The 18,621-nt window shown below is 34.9% G+C and overlaps 3 protein-coding genes across 3 annotated transcripts; 2 read left to right on the plus strand and 1 right to left on the minus strand.

The window, feature by feature from the left end:
- Positions 1-635: 635 nt before the first annotated feature.
- Positions 636-2,515, plus strand: LOC116144218 (ER lumen protein-retaining receptor-like). Its single transcript, XM_031429665.1, has 6 exons — positions 636-726; positions 809-1,074; positions 1,154-1,269; positions 1,634-1,707; positions 2,279-2,342; positions 2,428-2,515. Exons 1-6 carry the CDS (start codon positions 636-638, stop codon positions 2,462-2,464), a joined length of 648 nt encoding a protein of 215 aa, XP_031285525.1. The 3' UTR covers positions 2,465-2,515.
- A 7,591-nt stretch (positions 2,516-10,106) lies between these two features.
- Positions 10,107-11,805, minus strand: LOC116144238 (small ubiquitin-related modifier 2-like). The gene is made up of 3 exons (XM_031429695.1): positions 11,553-11,805; positions 10,557-10,708; positions 10,107-10,254 (listed from the first exon to the last, which is right to left on the minus strand). The coding sequence occupies exons 2-3, from the start codon at positions 10,704-10,706 to the stop codon at positions 10,192-10,194; spliced, it is 213 nt and encodes a 70-aa protein (XP_031285555.1). The 5' UTR covers positions 10,707-10,708; positions 11,553-11,805; the 3' UTR covers positions 10,107-10,191.
- Positions 11,806-14,148: 2,343 nt separating this feature from the next.
- LOC116144188 lies at positions 14,149-17,686 on the plus strand. The gene is made up of 7 exons (XM_031429642.1): positions 14,149-14,156; positions 15,073-15,214; positions 15,299-15,538; positions 15,829-16,782; positions 17,186-17,247; positions 17,344-17,417; positions 17,682-17,686. Exons 1-7 carry the CDS (start codon positions 14,149-14,151, stop codon positions 17,684-17,686), a joined length of 1,485 nt encoding a protein of 494 aa, XP_031285502.1.
- Positions 17,687-18,621: the final 935 nt, after the last annotated feature.

Here is an 18,621-nt window from a genome sequence, read left to right on the forward strand (position 1 = left end):
TGTGGGTTTCAAGACAGTTATTAGCCGTTGCGTTGTGGGCAAGTGTGAGTTATAACAATAAAGCCAAGACATTTGGCGGTTTTAAATAACTGATATACGCTTTGTAACTATAAAATAGGAGCCTTTTTTCTAAAAAAAAAAGTACATATTTTATACTATCAATTATACGTATATGTTTTCAATAAATTATGCAATGAATGTGTACACAGATATCCAAAGGATAATTTAATATATTAAAAAACTGGAGTATATTCCTATCCTATCTTATCCTTACCAACCACTGAACTTGGAAGATGCCTGCTAATGTGGCTAATATTTTTATAGTTAGTCTCGCCCTGTCAGATTAGCACCTACTCTAGCATATGTTTCTTTTTATTACTAATTATTTTGAATTATTGTTATTATTATTATTATTATTATTTTTCCCTTTCGCACCGTTTTTTAAATTTCGGTTTGCTTATATATTACTCTTGAAAAACTAGGTAAAAGGAAAAAAATAAAATTATATCATTTAATTCTCCAACTCCACCCGAGATCTACTACTTCCTCCATCACCTTCTCTCTTCTCACCAAACAAACTTGTGTGCTTGATAGTATTAGTGGTGAAGAATTTAGAATATTCGATCAGATCGAAGATGAATATATTCAGATTAGCAGGTGACATGACTCACCTGTTCAGCGTTCTCGTCTTGCTCCTCAAGATCCACACCATTAAATCTTGCGCCGGTACATTTCATTACACTACTCTCAGAATTATTATTGTTGTTGTTATGTTTGAAATTTGGTACATAAATAATGTTGTGTGCAGGTATTTCATTGAAGACGCAAGAACTATACGCTGTCGTTTTTGCTACTCGTTACTTGGATATATTTTCTGATTTTATATCCTTATACAATACAATCATGAAGTTAATATTCTTGGGTAGCTCATTTTCAATTGTTTGGTATATGAGGCATCATAAGATTGTTCGAAGGTCTTATAATAAAGACCAAGATACCTTCCGCCATTTCTTCCTTGTTTTGCCTTGCTTTCTCTTGGCTCTTCTTATTCATGAGAAATTCACTTTTAAAGAGGTTTAGTATTTTTTTTGTTTTTTTTCTGCGTTTTCTTTTTCATTTGTTGAAATTGTGTTGTGCTTATGAATTGTCTCAGGTGATGTGGACGTTTTCAGTGTTTTTAGAAGCTGTTGCTATACTTCCTCAACTTGTACTGTTACAGAGGACTAGAAACATTGACAATTTGACTGGCCAATACGTTTTTCTCCTTGGGTATGCTGTCATTTACTTTTGATCCTTTCCCCTTTTTCTTCTTAAATGTTGCTTTATTTGTCACCTAAATATTAAGTTTAGAAATGAATTGATGTAATGTAGTTCTGGTTGATATACATTGTCATAAAGGCAAGGAACTCCATTAATGATTTTTTCTTGAAAATTTATACTCAAATTTCAGGCATAAGAACAATATTATCAGATTGTTAAAAATTGTGTCTCAAAAGACTTCATGACTTAATTCTTGCAGAAATTGTGTCTCAGAGACTTCATAGCTTAAAGCTAGCACAGATGTTACTTGGCCTGTTGCTAAGAGGAAACCCATAATATATTATTTAAACTTGTTATTTCTGTCTTAATGCAGTGCTTACAGAGGATTATACATTCTCAACTGGATTTACCGCTACTTCACTGAACCACACTTTGTTCATTGGATACGTAAGCTATTTACGTCTCTCTCATTATTTGTTAGTGTGTGCTCATATGTCTGTTATTTATGTATACTTTCACATGCATGTACTTGTCTGAGCCCTCATGTATGCCTTTGCATTAGTCCAATTCTGTCTCTTAAATCAAGCTGTGCTGAGGATTTTTTCCCCTCAGTCCCCACGGTTCAGATTATCTCCTAATCTGAGTTTTATCTGAACAAAATACACTAATGTAATAACATACATTTCACAATAACATACCTTTTGGAATGGATAAGTACTACAGAGGCCATGTGTCTTTACAAAGGTGTATATGGCCAGTGTAACATACATTTCACAACAAAATTCTTGTAAAAAATTCTTGATTGCTAATTCTTTTGCGCAGAGAAAACACCCTTAACGGTTGAACTTGGAGACCAAGTGTGCCGTGTTGAAGAAAGTTCTTCAAATCTCATCTCTTTAGAGATGTAATTCCTAGTTCTGTTTGCCTGTTCATCTAGTGTGTTTTTATCAGCTACATGAAATTTCCATTGTCATCCTTCTTTAAGCTATTCTATTTCTTCTTTTGTTGCTTTTTTCAGCGTGGATTTCAGGAATAGTTCAAACGTTGCTTTATGCTGACTTCTTCTATTATTATTTGGACAGGTGAACATCCTGTGTTCTCAAATATTTTGTTTTTTGTCTGATGATTTCTGTTGTCTGACTCCCTCCTTATCAAACTGTGTTGCAGCTGGAAGAGCAACAAAAGGCTTCAATTGCCAGCTTGAAGTTATTCTCTCCAGCTTAATTGAAGTCGAAATTGTTAGGCAGTGGCCAAGGATATGCCAAGGATTTCAAGCTGCTGTTAAGAATATGTTACTCTTGAAGTGCAATTGCCACTATTCTTCTGCCTACGTATATAATCTAAGCCACTTTTCTATTAAATGTTTTGTTATGTAAATTCACTATCAATTATCTGCCTAATCACAAACAAAATTAACCCAAAGCACAACACAATACCAAATCCAAAACGCAGTCAACTCAAGAACACCAAATATACCGTGGTTCACCTTTCCACAAATGAAAGATTACATCCACGTTGAGCTCCAGGAATTTTGGGGCTCACTGCACTAGGAATAAAGTGTTATTACAGATTACAGAAGGCAATCACCGATTTACCCAAATCTCAATCAAGAAAACCACTCACACAAACCTGAAAAATCCCTAGAGATGACCTGACCCAGTTTCTCTAAACCTGAAGGAACAACCTGCCTTCACCCAGGATTACACAGATTTGCAACTCAAAACAAAATTGAAACAAACTCTCAAAACAAGGGCAAAAATCAGATCTGACGCACAAGAAGAGGAGCAGCAGAAAAAAAATATCGTTATGTGTAAAGACTCTCACGTTATATACTCTGACCTCTTGAGTTAATCCTGGCCGTTAGATCTGCTTTAATTCAGTGGCTGAGATTTGTTTTTACTTGTAGTGAAACGACGGTGTTTCAATTAGTGATATTTGTGCAGAAACGTTACCGTTTTGTGCTTTATATATCAACAATTCTCCACCTTGAAGCTCAAAACTTTTAAAACCCAGAATTCCTAAGTGCAGCTCACCATCCTAAACTCCCTTCACAGCTCGGTTGCTACCTGTTACTTGATAGATAGTAGGTTCAAGCAGTGCTTGAACTTGGTAGCAGTGACGATCTTGGTACCCATATTAGCAGGATTATCTTCAGTTGTGACTTTCTTCAAGATGGTCAATCCTTGGGCAACTAGATCTTTGACGAAGTGAAATCTCACATCCACATGTTTAGTCTTGTCATAATAGACAAGATTCTTGCTCAGGTGAATGACGATTTGGCTGTCTGAATAAATTGTGGCTACTCCATCAATCAAATTCACTTCAGTTAGTATTCCTTGGAGCCACAATGCTTCCTTGAATACATCAGCAACAGCCACATACTCTGCCTCAGTTGAGAAGAGTGCCACAATAGGCTGGAGCTGGGATTTCCAGCTCATACAGTTTCCTCCCAACGTGAAGACATAAGCAGTGGTTGATTTTCTTGTGTCTTTAGCTTTTTATCCCCTGCAAAATCAGAATCTACAAAGCCCACAAGATCAAGTGAATTATATCTTTTACAATATTCCAAACCAATATGAGAAGTGCCATTAATATACCTCAGAACCCATTTAAGATCTGACCAGTGTTCTGACCCAAGATTTGACATAAAATGACTCAGCAATGACATAGCAAAGGAAATGTTAGGTCTGGTGCTAATCATGGCATACATAATTGACCCTATTACATTTGCATAAGGGACTTGTTCCATTTTTATTAACTCAGAATCTGTTTTGGGACATTGGTGTTTACTAAGGGTAAAATGACTTGCTAAAGGCATAGATACAACCTTTGATTCAACCATATTAAACTTAGAAACTAGTTTTACCAAGTAGGAGCTTTGAGTTAATCTTAATTCATGACAGTTTCAGTTCCTATGTATTACCATTCCTAATATCCTTTTAGCACATCATAAGTCCTTCATGTCAAACTCAGCCTTAAGTTTACCCTTTAGTCCATCTGTTCTAGATTTAGATTTGCTAATCAAGAGCATGTCATCCACATATAAGAGTAAATACAAAGGCATATCATTATCAAAAGCAAAATAAAAGCAACTATCATATTTACTCATATTAAACCCAATGCTTAAAATAAATGCATCAAACCTCTTGTACCACTGCCTAGGGACTGTTTTAGTCCATACAATGACTTATGAAGCAAACACACATAATTTGGAAGTCTTTTATCAACAAATCCAGCAGGTTGTCTCATATATATTTTCTCTTTTACGTTTCCATGTAGAAAAGCAGTCTTAATGTCTAGTTGCTCTAGTTCTAGGTCATAATGTGCAACTACAGCCAACATAATCCTAATTGTTTTATACTTAACTATTGGTGAGAAAATTTCATTAAAATCAATGTCTTCTCTTTGTGTGTAACCTTTAGCTACAAGTCTAGCCTTATACCTAGGAGGGTCAGAAGAGTTTATACCTTCTTTTACCTTTAATAGCCATCGATATTCAACTGGTTTCTGATCCTTTGGAGTTGGGACTAAGGACTAGGTTCTGTTGACCTTCAGAGACTGCATTTCTTCCTCCATTGCAGCCTGCCATTTGTCCTTGTCCTTTGATCTGATTACTTCCTCATAGCTATCAGGTTCTGATCTTAGTACTTCAGCTCTAGCCACTAGTGCAGTGAAGATCAGATCAGCATAGGAATATCTTGCTGGAGGTCTGACCTCTCTACGGGCCCTGTCTCTGGTTAGTTGATACTGTGCCAGGGGTTCTTCTTAGGTTGGTTCTAAGTTCTCAGCTGGTTCACCCTCCTGGTCATGATCCAAGGCTGCCATTTCAGTTTCTTGATATGGATTTTCTTCATCATGTTGAATACTTGAGGGCTCCACCTCAATTTGTGTCCTTACATTTGGTTCTTGACTCATAGGACCAATGCTAGAGGTACTTGCATCAGGGTTAGTAGTTTTGCAAGGAAAAATATTTTCATTAAAAATAACATCCCTACTGATTATTACTTTAACCCCTAGTGATGTTCTTTCCCATAATCTAAACCCCTTTATCCTTTCTTGATAACCGAGGAAGACATACTTTAGTGACCTAGGTTCAGGCTTCCCTTCATTTGTGTGTGCATAGGCTACACACTCAAAGACCATAAGGTGGTTTAGGTTTGGCTTTCTTTTGGACTATCTCTCCTTAAGACAAGTGAAACATATTACACTATAGGGGCTTCTGTTGACTAAATATGATGCAGTGTTGAGGGCTTCTCCCCAAAAGGTCTTAGGTAATCCTAATGTGAACAGTAAGCATCTCACATTTTCTAACAACCTCCTATTCATTCTCTCAGCTACTCCATTTTGTTGAGGAGTTCCCCTAACTGTTCTGTGTCTCAAAATACCTGTCTCAAAATACCCTAATCACTACAGTATCTATCAAACTCTGAATTGCAGAACTCTAGCCCATTATCTGTCCTAAGGGCTTTAACCTTTCGGTCCACCTGGTTTTCTACAAGTGTTTTCCAATTCTTGAACCTATCTAAGGCCTCATTTTTAGATCTAAGCAAAAAAACTCACACTTTCCTACTGTAGTCATCCACTATCGACAGGAAATAGCTGCTGCCCCCATGAGATTTTATCTTTTCTGGCCCCCAAAGATCAGCATGTAAGTATTCTAAACAGTTAGTGGCCTGGTGTGTCCCCTTATGAAAACTTAGCCTATGTTGCTTCCTCATTACATATGTTTCACAAAACTTTAGATCACTAATGACATTCTTACCAAACAACCCTTGTTTACTTAGAGTATCTAGGCCTTTTTGGCTCATATGCCTTAACCTTAATGCCATTTTTCAGTGTCTGTCAGATTTGTAATAAGCAAACAATCAGAACAGTAACCCCCACTCAAGATGTACAGCCCATTCTTTTTTACCCCACTAAGTATTATGCTGTTACCCTTATAGACATTTAAGCAACCATTTTCTGCCTTATAACAACACCCAGATTCATCCAAGGTTCCTAATGAAATTAAGTTTCTCCTAAGATCTAGAATATACCTAACCTTAGTAAGTTTGACTAGTTTTCCATTATTCATCCTCAAGGATATGCTACCAACTCCCTGAACCTTGCAAGCATTGTTGTTTCCCATAAACACAGTCTCACAATCATTTGGTTCAAAATCTTGGAACTAATTTTTGTTTGGACTCATGTGGAATGAGCAACCAGAATCTAACACCTATTCCCCTATGGTATCAGCCTTAGACACTGTTAGGACATCTGATTCTTCAATGCTATATTTGATGGTGGCTAAATTGCTCTCAGTGTTGGACTGTTTCTGTTTCCTAATCCACTCAAAACAGTTTATCTTTAGATGACCAGTCTTATTACAATAGAAACATTTTCGGGTTTCCCCTTTGGATTTATTAGTGTTTTTACCATTCTTTTTGTTCCTAGAGCCACTGCTGTGATGAGGATTACTACCCACTTGACTAATTTCGCCCATACCCTTGACAAATAGGCTATTACCACTCCTTTTCTGAACCCTAAGTTCTAACTCCCTAGCTTTTAACCCAGCAACAATTAAATCTACACTAGGTACAGTGCCAGTGTACTACAAAGCATTCTGTACTACCTGATATTCATCATTCAAAGAATTTAAAAGAATCATGGCAAGGCTGGAATCACCGAGTTCTTGATCAGTACCCTTGAGAACCAGGGTCATTTTCAAGAACTCATCCAGGTTCTCCTCAATAGTACTATTACTATCCATTTTATACGAAAATAGGGCACCTTTTAAGTATGCTAGATTAGGAGTTGATTGTAATGAATAGAGAGATTCAAGCTTCCCCTAGAGGCCGATTGGGGTTCAAACCCATTGACCTTCCGCAGCACACTGTCAGCAAGATTCATGATGATTAAGTTGTAGGCGTTTTCATCCATTTCGGCCTTCTTCTTCAGCGCGATAGACACTTTGTTGTGGGACAACAAAGCTTTCATCTTCTTCTTCCAACTTCCAAAGTCAATTTTTCAATTGTAATGGGTGATCTCAACCCTAGTTGTACTCATGACTGAATGTGTTTGTTTTTGTGTTTGGTGATTACTAAACAGGACCCAAGAAAGAAACCAAGATTTGCCTCTCCTTCTCATAATCCTAGACTCTCCCAAGCCTTTAATCAAGAAATCCCCAATTTATGACCAAACCCTAGATTTCAAAAAAATCAAGAAACCGTACGATTGACAACACTAACCTCGCTCTGATACCATTGTTATGTAAATTCACTATCAATTATCTGCCTAATCACAAGCACAATTAACCCAAAGTACACACACAATACCAAATCCAAAATGCAATCAACTCAAGAACACCAAATATACAGTAGTTCACCTTTCTACAAAGGAAAGATTACATCCATGTTGAGCTCCAGGAATTTTGGGGCTCACTACACTAGGAATAAAGTGTTATTATAGATTAAAGAAGGCTCTCACCGATTTACCCAAATCTCAATCAAGAAACCCACTCACACAAACCTAAAAAATCCCTAGAGATGACTTGACCCAGTATCTCTAAACCTGAAGGAACAACCTGCCCTTACCCAGGATTACACAGATTTGCAACTCAAAACAAGATTGAAACAAACTCTCAAAACAAGGCAAAAATCAAATCTGTCGCGCAAGAGAAGGAGCAGCAAAAAAAAAAAAAATACCATTTTGTGTAAAGACTCTCACGTTATATAGTCTGACCTCTTGAGTTAATCCTGGCCACTGGATCTGCTTTAATTTAGTGGTTGAGATTTGTTTTTACTTGCAGTGAAACGATAGTGTTTCAATTAGTGATATTTATGCAGGAACGTTACCGTTTTGTGCTTTATATGTCAACAAGTTTTTTTTTTTTAATTATTATTAAAAAAAAAAGAAAAAGAAAACCAGAGGATGCGAATGTACCAATCTTTTGTTAAGTTGCAGTTTCTAATTAGTGAATTACGACGGTTGGTACAGAAGGAGAGAAAGTGCATTTAAGAGAAAAATACTAAGCCTTACACACTACAAATATTTAATATCATCAATCAACAATTAGAATTCAATAGCATGGTTGTCAAATCAAGTACCATATGGTATATCAAAATCTTAATTTTTCGAATAATATATCGTATATTGTAGGATACATTTTAAAAAAAAAAATAATAATAAAAATTTTCTAAAAATTAATATCATCCTCAAGATTAATTAACAAATTTTATAATATTATTAACTTTAAATTATGGTATTACATAATCAAAATAAATTACAAAATTAAAAATCTATTTTCAAGATCAATATCAATATCAATATCTATGACTCCATTTGGTACATATATTGAAAAAACTATTTTAGTTTTCCTAATAAGGTTGACACAAAATTTGTGTTTGGTTCACCTATTTTCAAAATATAATTCTAAATTATTCAATTTCTTTTAAACCCCTAAAATTGTTAATTTAACTAAACAACAAAAAAAATAATTAAAAATTAACAAAAACACCCCAACAACCCAAATTTACTAGATTCCGACCACCACTGCCAAAAGCTGACCGAAATCTGGTGTAATGACGCACTATCGACTGAATCTGGCTGGTAGTGCGCCGATCTAGTCTTTTTCGATCAGATCTTTGGCCGTAGACAGTTGTCAACAACAGCCAAGATATGATATCAACGACGACCGTATCTTTGGTCATCATTAATGACCAAATGCGACTAAATCTGACCGTCAATGACTAGATCTAACCATAAATCTAACCTTTTTCGGTCAGATCCACGGTGGATCTGATCAAAAAATATCATATCAACATATGATCAATAAGATCCAACTAGTCACATACCAATACAATAACTCTAGCCACTCTTTAACGATAATAACCGACTGTCTGTATTTAATAAATAGATTAAAAATATTTTTGTTAACTTTAAATATTTTATTGTAGAAGTATTTAGTAAATAAATAAACATAAAGAATATTTTTATTAATTTTTTAAATTTTACATTATAATACCCATCAAATTTAACTTTTTTTAAAATATTATTCTAAAAAATTTAATTTTTTTTAAAATATTATTCTAAAAACTACCTAATAATGAAAACTACCTAATAATGAACTAATCAGATAAGTTATCATTATTATATGAACAACACATCACCCTCTTCATTAATCCTCTTCATTTTCCCCATGTAAAATAAGTCAATTTAGGTTGGCTTTAGTGATCCGAGTTAGAGTACTCAAATTCGACCTGAATTTTTTTAGGCCTTCAACCTAAATTAATAAAATTTTATCAATATTTATAAAAATACAACCTGATACATATCATATGTAAAATATATATCACCGTATCAAAAAATTCAAAATATACTTTCTCATACATATCGATAAAAACTCGTTCAATACCCCGTCTGGAAATTCCTATCAATCCGCTCATCGGCGCACTACATCGTATACGATGAAACTACCAGGCGCAGTATAAATGGTAAAAGACAACCATAAATTAATAATAAAAACCACATACCCATAGACAAATTGATATTGATACACTATATTGTATTATATTTCATAAGAAATATTTAATACTCCGCCTATAGACCATCTTACTCTTGCAAGAATAAAACCATATACCCATGCATATATATTCAGAAACGTACCACACATAACTAAAAGAAATTACAAAACCGAAATTCCGCAGTGTGAATACTGAAGAACATCATTCTCCTATATAGTAGCAAACAAAACCATCATAATCGATGGATATGATATGATATAATACGATTCCTAGTAGGCTACTACGGACATCATTAATAAAAAAACCCGGACCAACTTTCTTTCAAGCTCATTAGAAAATCCATGTCATTTACATAAGATATATCCATAGACGTAGCAAATGAAACTTGACGTCAAGTCTACCGAGGCTCTCCATTTAGTCCAACTTGCATTTAACGTCCGCCTCCAGTCTGATGGAGCATTGCATCAATTTCGTCTCCATCCTCCATCTCAAGCTATTTCCCAAAGAAAGTACCAAATAGCAGTAAGTACCACTGCCAACATATATTCTATGGACAAACTAGTGTAATCAAATACTTCAAAATCAATGATGACTCATATACATCATATTGATTAAGATGTTGCTCACGAGGCTCCACAGGTATAAACTTAGCAGGAATGAAATAGGTTTGAAAGAATTTCATACAAACAATCAAGATTAATTATAGTTGAGGCCTCTCTAATGAGTATGCCATCAATGCTTTATTCAAAAGTATCTAACATTAATAACCAATAAACCACACATTCAAGAAAATACCTCATCTGGCGTCTGCTCTCCGCGGAGCCTGCGCCCATCAAACAAGAAAGCAATTGAGTTTAACTCTACTGACTGTCGATCACAGTAAGCAGTCATGAGTTTGCGGAGTTGGGTGCTTCGTTTAATTCTGAAAAAACACTTCATTCCCATCCGCAACAATACACAAATACAGACATTAGCAAAGCAACACACCTCCAAAAAAAAAAAAAAAAAAAAAAAAAAAAAAAAAAAAAAAAAAAGAACTAACGCTGTGAAAACCTTTGCTCTGAGCTAGTTTTTTTTTTAAAAAAAAAAAAAAAAATTGGATTTTGACGAAAGCATGAAGACATACATCACAGTTTATCATCATAAAATCATTAAGTCAAATCACTTGCTCATGTAAAATTTAGCTAACCAACAATAATCTGAAAAACAAAAGTGCACTACTTATTTATGTTTCCATTTAAATATTCGCAAACTTTCTCCTCAGAGAGTTAAATTACTTGTCTATTTGATCTCATCACCACAACAAATTTTCATGTTTCCATTTAAATAGTCGCAAACCTTCTCCTCAGAAATTTAAATTACTTATCTATCTGATCTCATCACCGCAACAAATTATTGGCTCACCATCCCCACAACAGGTATTGTAACCAATCAATCAACTAATTCAAAAAATAATTTCATGAATAGCAGAATTGTTGTCCACATAGATTATTCACATACTAACAACTCATGTAGCAAAAAGTCGGAATTCGAATCCACTTCTACCAAACAGGGCTAAAGAAAACGCAAGTCACAACCGCATATCCCATTAATAAATAAACTACTAATCTTAAACAAGCATCACAAAATTTTAATAGTCCTGTCCCTTCGAATTTAATCACGTAAAAACCGAAACAGAACCATTATGTAAGAATACAGTAAAACCAAAATCATCAAACGACTAAATTCAGAATCGAAGAAAAGGATCATAAACCTTAATACATTATAAATGTACATATAATTTATCATACCTGGCCCTTGACTTTAAGGTTAATGTGTGCCGACTGATCCATGGGCTTCTTGTCTTCCTCCAGACCACCACCACCACCACCTCCAGTCGCTGACATTTTCACAGATTTCTAGGATTTCTCTCTCTTTGACTCTCTGGTTAGGGTTTGGGTTTTCTCTTCTCTTCTCTTCTGCCACTACAAATAAGCCATCATTCACCGCCAGAGGGAGTTTGAAGACGAACTCGCGTTTTCTGCACGCTATTTATCTAATAGCATCCACACTCGCGTCGTTACAAAATTCGCAAAATCCAGGGCCTCTTCGTTGAAAATATCTGGTTTTAAAATTACATCTGTGCCCTTGTTTATGGAGATGTCTGTTTGAGAGAGCGTGTTTGTAGCTACTCTTACGCGCAAGAGTGTGGGGAGAGATTATCGGAATTAAGCGCGTGAATAAACTGGATTTTATAAAAAAAGTTTGGATTCCGAAAAAGAGCAAGAATCATTTGATTTGAGGTTGGAGATTTGCGAATCGTGATTGACGGTTGAAATTGAATTTGACGGCTGGTGCGGTGATGCGTGGAAATGTGGATGAATTGATATTTGGTGGTGTGATTGGGGTATGCAGTCGTTTTCTACTTTTATTACTTTACGATGAGTACGATGCGTACTTTGTTGTTGAGGATTAATAGTTGACTCATTTGTTTTGGATTCTTCCTTATCACTCACTGCGGATACGGTCACCTCGAAATGGGCCTTCATGGACCGGGTTTAAATTATATAAGCCCACCTGGAATTTTCTTTTATCGAATAAATTAAAATACTAAATAATAATCATCTGATCTTATCTTTATCTTCATCATACATTTGATATTTTCATACAAATATCATTATACATTTGTATCTCACTTCAGTTGAATATCCGTTATAACTTGTGTTTGAAGTCATCAACGTTCGGAGTTTGATATTTTTATACAAATATTAATAGCGATTTTCTCAAACCACCCTTAAGTTTGTCTTAATTTCAATTTTTTTTTTTCCTTTAGTGACATACGAATATGGAATCTCATTCTTATTGTAATTTAGATATTATTTCATTTAATTTATTGTCGAGATTGTTTCATTATTGTAATATTTATCACATTTTTGTATAAATAGATTTATATTGACATACAATTCACAACAACTTAACATAATTCAATATAATTAGATTAAATTTTTGTCACATATCTCTCGAGCATACTTCAACCATTTTAGTTGTCTCTTTTACCTTTTCATAGATATTTCTCAAGTATACTTCGACTCTTTTTAATTGTCTCTCTTACTCTTCTAATTTTGACATGGTATAAAACATATCTCTTGAACATACTTCGGCTTTTTCTAATTACTTCTCTTCCCCAATCAATTCTCAATTCTAACACCCTCGTAAAATATCAAACAAAAAGTCCAAAAAAATAAAATAAAATAATAATAATAATAAAATAAAGCTATATGGTTTGTGATTAAAACTTAAAAGCCACGGCCTCTTCTCGGCTTGAAATTAAAGCAAACCTTACGGATGATTTGTGGAGTTTCACCATTTTATATGTAAATCAAAATTTTAATTTTTTTTTTAAATTTATTTTAAAATTAATCATACCCTTCAATTCATTATTATTTTTATGTTTTAGTTGATTATGATTATGTGTATCCTTGAGATATATGCTGGCGTGTATTTGATTAAGGAAATATTGTATTGCTGAGAATGTTATATTAATGGAAAGATATTATGAATGTTTGAGGAAATGTGTTTGGTTGGTTTTAATAAATTTGTGGTTATATTATATTAATATGTTTAGTTGGGAGGAATAAATTAGTGGGTATGTTATGTAATTTACTAAATTACCCTCATTTTTAAATATTAATATAATAATTTTTTATTTTTTTAATAATTCTTTTAACCCCCTACGTTTAAGAGATTGCTAAAACACCCCAGCTACATACCAGTTTAATTTTTAATCAAATCACCCCCACCCACTCCAAGCCATTGTCGGCTACTTGCCACTACCACAGGCGATTACGACAGTGGTCGGAATGGTGCACAATCAGTCGTGTGCCGATTTGATCATTTCCGGCTAGATCTACAATCGAAGTTCTAGCTGTTGATAGCTAGAGATCTAGTCGAAAATAGCCAAATCGGCGCACGGTCGACCAAATATGACCAATCATGCACTGTTTCAGCGGCCGGTTAGAAATATCATGAAGTGGAACTAAAATCAAGAAAATCAATTCCTAATTTATAATCCTAAATACGTTTATCCCTATGGATATATAAGAGAAATCATCACTATATAGTTATTACGATTCAATTTCTTTTAAAAGAAGTCCAAAAAGAGAGGTAATGAAACAGGTAGAACCTCAACTAGTCTCCCAGAGCCTTGGATTTAATGGCTAGGTAAGCCTCCAATGGCTATCCCTTATTAGTAGTTGTAGGGACCTCTTGAGTAATACACTTAAGAATCACAAGTGAACCGTCAAGCTACTTAGAGGTAGTTATACACTTTTTTTTTTGGGGGGGGGTATTTGTGGATGTCCGGGCTAACTTGTGCGCACCTTAACTAATCCCTGGGGCTCTAAAGTTAATGGTCAGGTAAGCTTCTAGTGACTACCCCTTATTAGTAGTTGTAGGGATTCGAACTCATGACCACTTGAGTAATATACTCAAGAATTCTAAGCGAACCGCCCAACTATCTAGAGGGAGTTAGTTATACACATTTCATTTGAACTAATTTTAAGATAAATTAGTTTTACGTACCTGATTAATGTTGTAATATAGCAGGAATGAGATTGCAAAGGGTATCGATTAGAATGTAGAAGAATAAATAATGATCACCAAATATATTAACATTAAATTTAAAAGTTTGTTAGGGAGGAGAGGAGTTCAATTTTTAGTATTTAGCGTTAATAAGTTGATTCCAAATTTGGCGGCCTCATAAATCGGAGAGCATTCACCTAATCTTGAATTGCACTGCCGGATATTTGAGTAGACGTCCGTATTTTCAGATGAAACCAACAAACGATGCTCAATCTCCTATATCGTCTCCTTTTGTCTCCTCAAATTCTCCTTTTTTGCCTTCGCTTTCACTGCCTATATCATACGCTAAGGTCACTAACTCAACTATATATATTTCTTTTCAGATTATAGTTATTTTTTATTTATTTATATTTTTAATTGCTACATTGCAAGCTAGCTTGTCTGCTTGTTCAGAGGAAGGGGCGTTCTTCAAGTTTTCCAGTTATAATAAGTTGGGATTTCTTTGGAGAGTAGGAGGCATTTAGAGGTTCTGTTGAGCAATTTTTGAGAATGGACTCTTTTCCTCATCTTCATCCTCTGACAAGTTTGCAAATTGGGTAATTCTCAATTCTTATGATTAGCTGGGAATTTTAATTAATGCATTTTCATCTTTTATTTGATGCATGCTGATACTATGACATGAATCATTATCTCTTAGAATCAATTATTAGGAAATAGTGGCTGTGATGATCACATTAATCTTCTGCTGTAGGTATGTGAAATCTCACCTGTCTAAGGCATTCCTGTATTTTGCACCTGTTAGTCATAAGTTTCTTATCCTGGTGGACAATCAGTCATGGCGGAAGAACAAACAGTCAAGATCAGCCTTCATAAGGGAGTTAATGATCACCAAGGTCAAATATTTGCACATTTTCTTTGTGATTCGTGAATTTACACCATGCAAATTTTGAGTCATTTCACTTTCTGCTTGTCTACAGTACAGATTGTCACCTTTTATAAACCATAGAACTCTGCATAAGAGTCCAAATTTAGGTTACAGATCTCCCAGCCATGAAAGTAAAAATTTGTACAAGTGGTTTCCCATCATGAACATGGCCCGTTTGAGAGAAAAAGCTCCTTTCTCTGCGATGAATTTGTATGAAGCTTTACACGGCCTTATTGTGTTCGAAGTTGCATGGAGTGATGTACGCGGTATCAACTATGTAAACAAACTCCAGGTACTTGAGCATTATTGTAGCACTGCCATCTCCTTGATAGCTTGTATATGGATCACATACACATAACACATCCGTCTCTGCATTATGAATTTTGGAACAATGTCAGTGGTACCCAATTAATAAAGCCTGCATAAAACATCTATTACAAACTTGGAAATCTTTAATTTATACTATATGAGTTGGTTGACATTTGAATTGCCTACCATATATATCTTAATTGCTTATCTGCGTTAAGAAAATATCAGTTTAGTAGGTGGTACCTTGACTTAATGGTTTATTTATGACAACAGGATGATACATCCTTTGCCTTAGAAGTAAAAGCTTTGAGGAAATGGGAATTCAATGGCATCGACCAAGCATTGGCCTGCATAACATCATGGTTCACAGGCACTGAATCCGAAACACAAACACTGCAGAACAATCTGGTCCTTCTTCATAACAAAGTTCCTTCCCTTTGTTCGCACGAAATTACTGTTGCTGCAAAAGCATTGTTGTTTAATGATGCATCTCAAGCTGAGCTATTTTCAGAAGATGTATTCTTTGATGTTAGAGAATGTCCAATTGACACAAATGATATACTTAGTAGGGACTGTCAGGTGGCTGGAACACATGGGAATAGAGAACAAAACGTGGAAATGAATAGTAGCATTGAGTCTATGGAATATAAGGACACCTTTCTACTGTTCACTTTCAATGATACTGATCTTCCATTTAAATTACGGCAGATAATCACTCCAGATTTAAAACTTCTTGCTTTGCTTGAGGCAGGCCTACCTTCTTGGGTCATCTTTCTTCAATCCTATCCACTATTCTGTAAAGTATATAGTCCCTGGATGCCGCCTTTGTTCAGAACCTTTTATATACTAATCTCCCTTATAACTGTTGTTATCGGGTTTTATGATCTCTATAAGAATATACCTCTCCTCAAGGCAACCGCATCCCACCTCTGTGGGCCACTTTTTAAATGGATTGAAGAATGGGATGGGATTTCAAGAATTAGATATCTAGGAACAATGTTGTTCCTTCATAACCTTGAGAAGGCTATAAAGTGGTTTCTAACAATGATGCGCATGGTAACATTGTCCGTTTCGCTGCTCATGAAACCTTTGACATACCCACTTGGGGAAATAATTGAATTTGTAAAACCAATGTGGATCATTTTTGCTGAAATGGGAGAACAATTCTACATCACCACTTGGGTTTGGATTGGCCCCTTCTTCAGCATGATCAGTGATTTTGTTGAGGTTTTGTTCTCACCATTCGAGCTTCTCTATTCATGTCTAGCAAGTTTAGGTATAATTAATTTCACTCTGAACTTTATTTTAAGATCAAAGTAAAACTATTTACAGATACGTTTTCATAGAGGGGTAACAAAATAGATATTTAGGGATTACTTTATTTTCAGCTTGTATAGAACATGTAATTTCTTGTTACTCCATTGGAAGCTAATGTTGGCTCTTTTCTGCCCAGTAACAATGATATGCCCACTGTTTCATTCGATGTGGATATTATTTCTCTTTCCAGCACGAGGCTGTCTTGTGTTGGCAAATCATTTGGTTTCTCTCTTCTGTAGCATCTATACAGTTTTTGTCATTGCCTTCAAGAACATTGCTAGCAGCATGAATGATGTTACTCTTCTTAGTAAAGTTTAGTCAAATTCATCCCAAATCTCACTTTGGGGTTCTCTCTGGAATGATCTCTTCTCCCAGGTTAGTGTCTCATTTCTACTTGGAATGAAGTTTTTTTTTTGTCAAACTAATTTCTCTTTATCATCTACTGATTACTGGATTTTATCTTGTTTATAGGTCTTCAGGTCTCTTCGGAACATTTTTAATGGTCTTGTTGCATTCTGGACATCCTGCACCCAATATAGACATAGGTATGTACAGATAATTGTTGTTTTTAAATCCTTTCTATGCATCAAGAATAGATATTAATATGGTGAGCATTTCCATTTTTCATGGTTTCTTTTGTTTTTGAGAACGAAGTTTTTGAATGATACCATTGTAGCTGATGTTGGAAATTGAAATCTTTCATCAGCAGCACTTGTAGTACTGCTCTACTTTTAATTTTTAGCTTCATTGATTTAGGTCAAAAATCATTTAGTTCTGGTCATTTGTGCTATTGTGCATTTTTTCTGCAGTCTAATTAGCATAAATTTAGATAGTAAACTCAATCACTTGAGAAATCACATTCTGCTTTAGAGACCGAAAAAATGCCCATATTAATTTTTCACCATTTGCAGCATCTGTGACCACCTTGGAACAATATTTTGGTGGTTCTGTTACCTTCTCCGATTAACCCCTCGTACTTGTACTTGTTGTCGCGAGTGCAACCACCTTTTAACAATATATTGGCGGTTTTGTTACCTTCTCCGATTAACCCCTCATACTTGTCCTTCTTGTTGCAAAGTGCCTCACATGGACATTCATCTCAAGGTAATAATATTTCTTAATTTGTATTTTTATGAATGTTTCGGTCATTTTCTTGAATACACACTTAAAATTAAGATGAAAAATTGAAAATCATCAATGTTCTTGAAAGTGATAAGAATCAATTTGAAAAAAAAAAATATTGTTTTGATGACAGATCCTGTATTTTAACGCATATTCTACATGCAGGCTGCTGTTCAAGAATGTGAGTACTGCAAAAGAAAGTAGCATAGGCAGGCAATGCCACTTTAATTAGGAATTCAACACAACGGGGTCTCTTGTATTCTGTTGATGTTTTCCAGATTTTGGTTGATTTTTCCTCTCAAAGTTACACGAAGGAATTCATTTAGCTAGGTCTAGAAAAAACTTCTGTTACTGATAAATGTAAAAAGTAACATGAATCAGCTGCACCTCCCTGTTCTGTATAGTATACTGAGGAATGCAATCCTAGTTTTTCTGCAGAAACCTGGAGACCATGACTATTGTTCTGTTGACTGTTGGTCCTTTAAGGAATGCCATATTATTTAAAATGATCCATTATTATTCTTTAGATTAAATACTAGCAATATTATTCTTTGTACGGATTTCTTCTTTGTATCAATTCATAATTTTGGGTGTAAAATATAATCGAGAATCTTTTTTGGAGTGAAT

The sequence above is a fragment of the Pistacia vera genome, unplaced genomic scaffold (genome assembly GCF_008641045.1).
Source record: "Pistacia vera cultivar Batoury unplaced genomic scaffold, PisVer_v2 Contig44, whole genome shotgun sequence".
NCBI lineage: Eukaryota > Viridiplantae > Streptophyta > Magnoliopsida > Sapindales > Anacardiaceae > Pistacia > Pistacia vera.

Excerpts from the sequence above, each read along its gene's own strand:
- LOC116144218 (XM_031429665.1), top strand. The coding sequence starts at position 636 with ATGAATATATTCAGATTAGCAGGTGACATGACTCACCTGTTCAGCGTT. Across the intron at positions 1,270-1,633 it reads CAATACGTTTTTCTCCTTGG|TGCTTACAGAGGATTATACA; the intron begins GTATGCTGTCAT and ends GTCTTAATGCAG. Across the intron at positions 1,708-2,278 it reads ACACTTTGTTCATTGGATAC|CGTGGATTTCAGGAATAGTT; the intron begins GTAAGCTATTTA and ends TGCTTTTTTCAG.
- LOC116144238 (XM_031429695.1), bottom strand. The coding sequence starts at position 10,706 with ATGGGAATGAAGTGTTTTTTCAGAATTAAACGAAGCACCCAACTCCGC. Across the intron at positions 10,255-10,556 it reads GAGAGCAGACGCCAGATGAG|CTTGAGATGGAGGATGGAGA; the intron begins GTATTTTCTTGA and ends TTTGGGAAATAG.
- LOC116144188 (XM_031429642.1), top strand. Across the intron at positions 15,215-15,298 it reads GGGAGTTAATGATCACCAAG|TACAGATTGTCACCTTTTAT; the intron begins GTCAAATATTTG and ends GCTTGTCTACAG. Across the intron at positions 16,783-17,185 it reads TGATCAGTGATTTTGTTGAG|TTTAGTCAAATTCATCCCAA; the intron begins GTTTTGTTCTCA and ends TTCTTAGTAAAG.